We start from the raw sequence: 9253 nt of genomic DNA on the forward strand, positions 1-9253 counted from the left end.
TGCCAGTTACAGTTTAAGTGATTCTTCTAAACAAGAGTATTTTTTGCCACCTGAACAATTCCATTTCCATATAAGACAACTGAGAGAACTCTTAACTTTTCTCTATGTGGCTTTCTGTAAGAACAGTATATGATCTGGACATTTCTGATGAATACTGTGAAGTTAATTACAGCTGGCACACCATGTGGCACAATTATATATGAATCTGAACATTTATAAATCTCCATGCATTAGTTAATTTTTTAACTTTATGTAATCCATAAAAATGACAAACTGAATTAGCCAATACATTTGAGATCAGTGTTTATGAACATGTAAACTGATTAATAAATTTTTTTTTCAGCTTGAACCAATTTACAGACATATCTTCAAAAACTTCCTCTGGATGATAATTTATGGTTTCAGGTGAGAAATAATATATGAAAACATTGCTCTGAATAATTGATTTTCTTTACTTTTGATGATTCAGAATTTTAACCTGATTTTAACTATGGTTGGTTTTTAGGAATGGTTCGATTGTGACAAATTCCAGCCTTGAATTTAGTGCCAATGGCACCATCCCAACTGACTCCACAGTAAAAGATGCCCTTGTTAACGCGACTACCGCCAACTCAAGCTTGAAAATTACTCCAAATTCTATAAATGTCACCCGGGTTCCTGGTCAGTATACACTTTAAAGGATATTGCATTTTAATAACTGAGTGGTACATGTAGATACTCTAATTCCAGTTTAACCTCTCAATCAACAGAGACAAACTCCTCTTCACCAAACACAACTTCACCCCCGAGCACAACTACAACCACGAGCACAAATACAACCACTAACACAACTACACCCCCGAGCACAAATACAACCACGAGCACAACTACAACCACGAGCACACCTACAACCCCGAGCACAAATACAACCACGAGCACAACTACAACCACAAATACAACCACTAACACAACTTCACCCCCGAGCACAAATACAACCACGAGCACAACTACAACCACAAGCACAAATACAACCACTAACACAACTTCACCCCCGAGCACAAATACAACCATGAGCACAAATACAACTACGAGCACAACTACAACCCCGAGCACAAATACAACCACGAGCACAACTACAACCACGAGCACACCTACAACCACTCCTGCAGTAGCTGCAATATTCAACTTGGTCTTTAGCATCAATGAAACCTTTGATGCAGCACTGGCCAATACCAGCTCTCCACAGTTTGCAGCAAAAGCTACAAGTATCCGTACTCAGGTAAGGTTTTATTGATAATGCTGCCAGTTACAGTTTAATTGATTCTTCTAAACAAGAGTATTTTTTGCCACCTGAACAATTCCATTTCCATATAAGACAACTCAGAGAACTCTTAACTTTTCTCTATGTGGCTTTCTGTAAGAACAGTATATGATCTGGACATTTCTGATGAATACTGTGAAGTTAATTACAGCTGGCACACCATGTGGCACAATTAAATATCAATCTGAACATTTATAAATCTCCATGCATTAGTTAATTTTTTAACTTTATGTAATCCATAAAAATGACAAACTGAATTAGCCAATGCATTTGAGATCAGTGTTTATGAACAAATTAATTGATTAATAAATTATTTTTTCAGCTTGAACCAATTTACAGACAAATGTTCAAAAACTTCCTCCAGATGATAATTCATGGTTTCAGGTGAGAAATAATATATGAAAAAACTGCTCTGAATAATTGATTTTCTTTACTTTTGATGATTCAGAATTTTAACCTGTTTTTAACTATGGTTGGTTTTTAGGAATGGTTCGATTGTGACAAATTCCAGCCTTGAATTTAGTGCCAATGGCACCATCCCAACTGACTCCACAGTAAAAGATGTCCTTGTTAATGCGACTACCACCAACTCAAGCTTGAAAATTATTCCAAATTCTATAAATGTCACCCGGGTTCCTGGTCAGTATACACTTTAAAGGATATTGCATTTTAATAACTGAGTGGTACATGTAGATACTCTAATTCCAGTTTAACCTCTCAATCAACAGAGACAAACTCCTCTTCACCAAACACACCTACAACCCCGAGCACAACTACAACCACGAGCACAACTACAACCCCGAGCACAACTACAACCACGAGCACACCTACAACCACTCCTGCAGTAGCTGCAATATTCAACTTGGTCTTTAGCATCAATGAAACCTTTGATGCAGCACTGGCCAATACCAGCTCTCCACAGTTTGCAGCAAAAGCTACAAGTATCCGTACTCAGGTAAGATTTTATTGATAATGCTGCCAGTTACAGTTTAATTGATTCTTCTAAACAAGAGTATTTTTTGCCACCTGAACAATTCCATTTCCATATAAGACAACTGAGAGAACTCTTAACTTTTCTCTATGTGGCTTTCTGTAAGAACAGTATATGATCTGGACATTTCTGATGAATACTGTGAAGTTAATTACAGCTGGCACACCATGTGGCACAATTATATATGAATCTGAACATTTAGGAGTCTAGCTAATGCATGAAATAACCAATGCATTTGAGATCAGTGTTTATGAACATGTAAACTAATTAATAAATTATTTTTTTCAGCTTGAACCAATTTACAGACAAATGTTCAAAAACTTCCTCCGGATGATAATTTATGGTTTCAGGTGAGAAATAATATATGAAAACACTGCTCTGAATAATTGTTTATCTTTAATTTTGATGATTCAGAATTTTAACCTGTTTTTAACTATGGTTGGTTTTTAGGAATGGTTCGATTGACACAAATTCCAGCCTTGAATTTAGTGCCAATGGCACCATCCCAACTGACTCCACAGTAAAAGATGCCCTTGTTAATGCGACTACCGCCAACTCAAGCTTGAACATTATTACAAATTCTATAAATGTCACCCGGGTTCCTGGTCAGTATACACTTTAAAGGATATTGCATTTTAATAACTGAGTGGTACATGTAGATATTCTAATTCCAGTTTAACCTCTCAATCAACAGAGACAAACTCCTCTTCACCAAACACAACTTCACCCCCGAGCACAAATACAACCATGAGCACAAATACAACTACGAGCACAACTACAACCCCGAGCACAAATACAACCACTAACACAACTTCACCCCCGAGCACAACTACAACCACGAGCACAAATACAACCACGAGCACAACTACAACCACGAGCACAACTACAACCACTCCTTCAACGCCTGAAATTGCAGTAGCAATTTTCAACTTGGTCTTTAGAATCAGTGAAACCTTTGATGCAGCACTGGCCAATACCAGCTCTACACAGTTTGCAGCAAAAGCTTCAATTATCCGTACTCAGGTATTTTTTATTGATAATGCTACCATGCTTGAGAAATTCTATCGTAATACAAGACAACCTAAAGAACTCTTAATTGCCTTTCTGAATTAATATGTACAGAACATGTCTCATTTGTGCACTCTTGTCTGATTTTTCAGTAAGTTATATCAATATTGTTAAATCCGATTCAGTTCACTTGCCATGGGGCACAATTATATATGAATTTAAACATTTGTAAGCCTTGACATGTGAGTTATTTGTTGCGTTTAACCATCTAGTGCTAAATGATACAGACAAGTTTATCAGTGTGTGACACTGCTGTTGATACTCACCTGATTCATTTCTAATTTCTTTTAGGTTGAACCATTGTACAAGAAAGCCTTTAAAAACTTCATCATCATGAAAATTATAAAATTCTTGTAAGAAGGAAGACATGGCTCCAAATATTTATTTTTTTGTTTATTTCTTTGTTGATTCATGATTGAATTTTAACCTGAATTTCTACATTTGTGTCCTTTCAGGAGTGGCTCTATTGTGACAGAAAGCAACCTATTCTTCAGTGCTAATGCCGCAAATGTTACTGCGGCCCAAGTGAAAAACACTCTTCTCACTGGACTTCAAAACTTGAACTTTACTGTTGATCCAAACTCCATCAACGTCACCCAGACTCTTGGTCAGTATACATTTGCAGAGACTTTACTGCGTTACTTAGTGCTTATCAGTTAGAAATGATCCAAAATCATTATAAATATGAATTAAGAATTAAAATATATATTTGTGTGCGTTTAATTTTATGTACATGTTTATATTTTGCAGGGAATTCCATGCCACCAGTGATTGCCAGCTCACTTTCCGTGATATGGATGTCTCTTCTATCACTTCTTCTTTCAGTGGCATTGCACTTCTAGCTCTAGACCTGATCAGAAAACATACAGAATCATAATTCCTAAGTTAAAGGGAATATGGGGAAAATGTTTCATTCTTATAAACAAAGATATCTTTACATAAGAAATTCTAATATCTTAAATTGTTGAAACTGGAGACTTAATGAGGGTTCTGATTTGCCTGAAAATTTCTAACACATTCTAACAGTCCTACAAGGATTTTGTTCGACTTATATTTAAATCCATTGAAATCTTTTTTAAACCATTGTGTAGTTCATAGTATAAATTAATGTTGTTCTATAGAGTATAATTTCTAAAGACTTGCTTGTATATGCAAACCTACATATAAGTTCTTTATATCAGTGTACAATTATTATAAACATTGTTTGAAATAAAGCTTTGCACAATTTATTTTCTACTTTATGCATATAATTTAATAATATAATGATATACTATTTGGCCAAATGTATGTGGACACATGTCCATCACACCCAGGTGTGATTTTTGACAAAACTGTCAAAATTTATCTTAGCAGTTTATCTTAGCTTTTAATAGACCATTAGGTGTGGCTTCTGTTTGGTTGGAATGAAAACCTGCACCCACCCCTTGGACACCCCTGCTGTAGAATTAAGATTTCCCTTCACTGGAACGAACGGACTCAAAGCACAAAACGAGCTCTATGAAGACATGGTTTGCCAAGGTTGGAGTAGAGGAACTTGAGTAGCCTGCACAGAGCCTTGACCTCAACCCCACTGAACACTGAACACCGACTGCACCCCAAGCCTCCTTGCCCAACATCTGTGCCTGACCTCACTAATGTTCTTGTGGCTGAATGGACACAAATCCCCACAGCCATGTATGAGTTTGATGGTCATGCTCTCATAGTCCTTTTAAAGTGCCTGCCATATGCCTTTTACTTAGGAGTGGCTTCTGTCTAGCCAGTGTACCATAAAGATCTGATTGCTGGAGTATTTCTAAGATGGATGTTTTTCAAGCAATTTCTCCCATCTCTGCTCAGGGCTTCTTTAGTTGAATCAGCCATTGGGTTCTTGGTCACCTCCTTGTCCAAGCCTCTTCTAGCCATGTTACTGAGTTTGGAAGGACAGTCAGTGCTAGGAAGAGTCATGGTGGTTCCATACTTCTTTTATTTCACAATGATGAAGCCTACTGTGCTCCTGGGAACATCCAAAGCTTTAAGAATAGGTTTATATCCCTGCCCAGATATATGGCTCACAGTTTGATTGTGGAGGACTATGATAAGATAAGATAAGATAAAACTTTATTGATCCCAGATTGGGGAACTTCACTTATCACAGCAGCTCACAGACAGTTAAAGTGCAGGTATTAAAGACTAATGATAGGAAGAAAGAAAAGTTAAATATGAGACAAAATTATAAAATATTGCACATTTGAACATCACTGTAATGCTATGTTGTAAAGTCTGACAGTCACTGGTATTAATGACCCGTGGTAGCGCTCCTTCCTACACTGGGGGTGTAGCAGTCTGCGGCTGAAAGAGCTACACAGGGTCTCCACCGTCCCATACAGGGGGTGAGAGGTGTTGTTCATAATAGATGTCAGCTTGGCTAACAGCCTCCTCTCACCCACCACCTCCACAGAGTCCAGTGGGCAGCCCAGGACAGAGCTGGCTCTCCTAACCAGCTTGTTCAGTCTCTTCCTGTCCCGCTCTGTGCTGACTCCCACCCAGCAGACTACAACGTAGAGAATTGCGGAGGCCACCACAGTATCGACAAATGTCCTTAATAATGTCCTGCACACTCCAAAGGACCCTAGTCTCCTCAGCAGGTGGAGGCGACTCTCGCCTTTCTTGTACAGAGCATCAGTGTTATCCAGCCAGTCCAGTTTATTGTTTAGGTGAACACCTCAATGTCCAAGCCCTATATCGTCACTGGTATGTGGTGCTGTGTTCTCCTTCTCCGGAAGTCAATCACCATCTCCTTCGTCTTACTGGTGTTCAAGTGCAAGTGGTTACACTCACACCAGTCAACAAAGTCCTTCATGATGTCCCTGTATTCCTGTTCATTCCCATCAGATACACATCCAACAATGGCTGTATCATCTGAGAACTTTTGGAAGTGGCAGGTGTTGGTGTTATAACACCTCGGAAGGTGTACAGTGTGAAAAGGAAAAGGGAGAGCACCGTGCCCTGGGGAGCCCCGGTGTTGCAGACTACCACCTGAGACACACAGTCACGCAACCTTACATACTGTGGTCTGTTGGTGAGGTAGTCGATTGTCCATGCAGCCAGGTGATCATCCACCCCCGACCGCTCCAGCTTCCCACGCAGCAGTGCTAGCTGTATCGTGTTGAAAGCACTGGAGAAGTCAAAGAATATGACTCTCACAGTGCTCACGATGGTCTCCAGGTGAGTCAGTGCCCGGTGCAGCAGGTAGATCACTGCATCGTCCACACCGATGCCAGGCCGATATGCAAACTGCAGTGGGTCGAGCACTGTGCTCACTAAAGAACGGAGGTGACAGAGGATGATCCTCTCCATGGTCTTCATCAGGTGGGAGGTTAAGGCAACAGGTCTGAAGTGGTTCAGCTCCCTGGGGTATGCAGTCTTTGGTACTGGAACCACACAGGAAGTTTTCCACAGGATTGGGACTTTCTCCAGGCTGAGGCTCAGATTAAACATGTACCTGACCACCCCACATAGCTGGTCCGCACAGTCCCTGAGCAGTCTGGGGCTGATTCCATCTGGCCCTGCAGCCTTCCTTGCCTTTATCTTCCTTAGTTCACACCTCACCTGATTCATTGTTTGGAGAGGGGGGTGAGGGAGGACTGAGATGAGTGAACGGGGGTGAAAGGTTGTGAAAGACTAGGGGGGGCAGTGAGGGGAAGTGTGGTGAGGTGTAAGTGAGGTGGAGGTGAAGACAGTCCGGAGAGGGGGGTGGTTGGTGGTCTGGAGTAGGGTGGAGAGGGAGAACGTTGGGTGGGAGAGGAAGTGGGAACAGAGTCAAATCTGTTTAAAAACAGATTCAACTCATTTGCCCAGAGCTGATCACCATTTACTGATCCTCTCCCGCCACTCTGACCATGCCCTGAGATGTTTTTCAGTCCTCTCCACACATCACGGACATTGTTTTGCGTTAACCGCTCCTCCAGTTTCCTCCTGTAGCTGTCCTTGCACCGTCTCATCTTTTATTTGAGTTCCTTCTGAACTCTCTTAAGCTCCTCTTTATCCCCTGAAGTAAAAGCCCTCTTCTTCTCGTTTAGCAAGTCTTTGAGCTCAGGGGTCACCCAGGGTTTGTTATTGGAGAAACACCGTACCCTCCTGGATGGTACAGTATTCTCCACACAGAAATTTATATAATCTGTAATGCAGTGGGTGAGACCACCAATGTCCTCGCCATGAGAGCTGCAGAGTGCCTCCCAGTCTGTAGTATAGAAACAGTCTCTCAGTCTCTCATTGGCCTCCTCAGACCAGATCTTCACAGACTTTTTCTGTGGTGGTTCTCTCTTCACCCTGAGTGTGTATTCAGGAAGCAGATGGACGAGGTTGTGATCCGAACGAACCAGAGGGGGTAGGGGGAAGGAGCTGTATGCGTCCTTTACATTTGCATACAGCAGGTCTAGTGTTTTATTGTCTCTGGTGTGGCATTGAACATATTGTGTGAATGTGGGAAGAGTGGAAGATAGACAGGCATGGTTGAAGTCACCAGAGATGAGAAGGAGAGACTGCGGGTGCCGGGTCACTGTGTAATAGCTCGCTTGCAGCAGTGGCAACAGCTGCAAGAGGTACGTACACACTTATTGCGATGACGTGTGAAAACTCCCTCGGAAGGTAATATGGCCGAATGCTGACAGCGTGTAACTCAATGTCCTTGGTACAGCGTTGTTCGTTAACACTGATGTGCACTGGGTTGCACCACTTCTCGTTTAAAAACACCACCAGGCCCCCTCCTTTCTTCTTACCGCTCTCTGCAACTTTCCTGTCCGCCCGTACAATTTTAAAACCATCCAGAGTTACCAGTGAGTCCGATGTGAGATCGTTTAGCCACATCTCAGTAAAAAACATAAAGCTGCACTCCCGGTATTCTCTCTGCAGCCAAGCTAGCGCCGTTAGCTCATCCATCTTATTGGAGAGGGAGCGGACGTTTCCCATGATAATAGATGGTAAACATGGTTTATACCTCATTTCCTCTCCTTGCATCTCAGCCTTGCTCTGTAGCCTCTTCTCCGTCTCTGTATCTCTGAAGGAATCGGTTTCTGCCCATAGAGAAGTCCGGCACGACTTAGAGCTAACAGCTGATGCCAGGTGTAAACAATGGAGCTGTGACTGAAGGGGTCTCCCAAGGCAATTCCAAATAGTCCAAAAAAGAGTACAAGGCATACTGCAAAAGTAGCCAGCTTGGACCCCTTAGTTGTGTAGTTGCATAGGGGTTCGATAAAGTGCATAAAAATACAAAAGACATGCCAAGAAACATTATAAGAAACCAAAAAAAAAGCAGAAAGGAAAGCAGAGCTGCTGTGACTGGCTGCCACATGTGCGGCGCCATCTTGGGACTACGGCACTATGGAGAGTTCCGCAGATTTCAGGGCTTAGTTTTTTTATCTGAAATGCACCTTGCTCAATTTGGAGTGCCTTTAGCCAAGAGTTTGAATACTTATCTAAATGACAAATTTTAGTTTTTTACTTTTACTAATTTTACAAGCATTTCTAAAAAATTTTTTCACTTTGTCATCATGGGTTATTGTGTATAGATTAATGGAAAAAGTCAATATAATTAATTGCAAATTAAATCTATAACATAACGTGCAAAACTGAAGGAGTCTGAATAATTTTCAAACTCACTGTATATCCCTTATACTGTATACATGAATTGAAATGCTGCTAAAGATTCTTTTACAAATATAAACAATGTTTAAAAGGAAACATCAGAAAATCAATGCTTCTGGGGGTTTTAGGTAGGTTATTGAGTTCCTAACACAGGCACAGCCTGCACACGTTATAGTGATGTAACCTACTAATGATCAATCATAACTCTCCCAGCTATGTCATTTATACAGAGATCACTTAACATCTGAATCATTAAACATGAATTGCTTAAT

At 40.9% G+C, this 9253-nt stretch overlaps 1 protein-coding gene across 1 annotated transcript; it reads left to right on the forward strand.

The window, feature by feature from the left end:
- The first annotated feature begins 1674 nt into the window (after nucleotides 1-1674).
- Nucleotides 1675-4588, forward strand: LOC128317618 (integumentary mucin C.1-like). Its single transcript, XM_053230717.1, has 8 exons — nucleotides 1675-1684; nucleotides 2029-2255; nucleotides 2580-2641; nucleotides 2742-2896; nucleotides 2986-3314; nucleotides 3651-3712; nucleotides 3815-3966; nucleotides 4110-4588. Exons 1-8 carry the CDS (start codon nucleotides 1675-1677, stop codon nucleotides 4199-4201), a joined length of 1089 nt encoding a protein of 362 aa, XP_053086692.1. The 3' UTR covers nucleotides 4202-4588.
- Nucleotides 4589-9253: the final 4665 nt, after the last annotated feature.

This window comes from Pangasianodon hypophthalmus, chromosome 28 (assembly GCF_027358585.1).
Source record: "Pangasianodon hypophthalmus isolate fPanHyp1 chromosome 28, fPanHyp1.pri, whole genome shotgun sequence".
Lineage (NCBI taxonomy): Eukaryota > Metazoa > Chordata > Actinopteri > Siluriformes > Pangasiidae > Pangasianodon > Pangasianodon hypophthalmus.

Excerpts from the sequence above, each read along its gene's own strand:
- LOC128317618 (XM_053230717.1), top strand. Across the intron at positions 2,256-2,579 it reads CTACAAGTATCCGTACTCAG|CTTGAACCAATTTACAGACA; the intron begins GTAAGATTTTAT and ends TATTTTTTTCAG. Across the intron at positions 3,315-3,650 it reads CTTCAATTATCCGTACTCAG|GTTGAACCATTGTACAAGAA; the intron begins GTATTTTTTATT and ends AATTTCTTTTAG.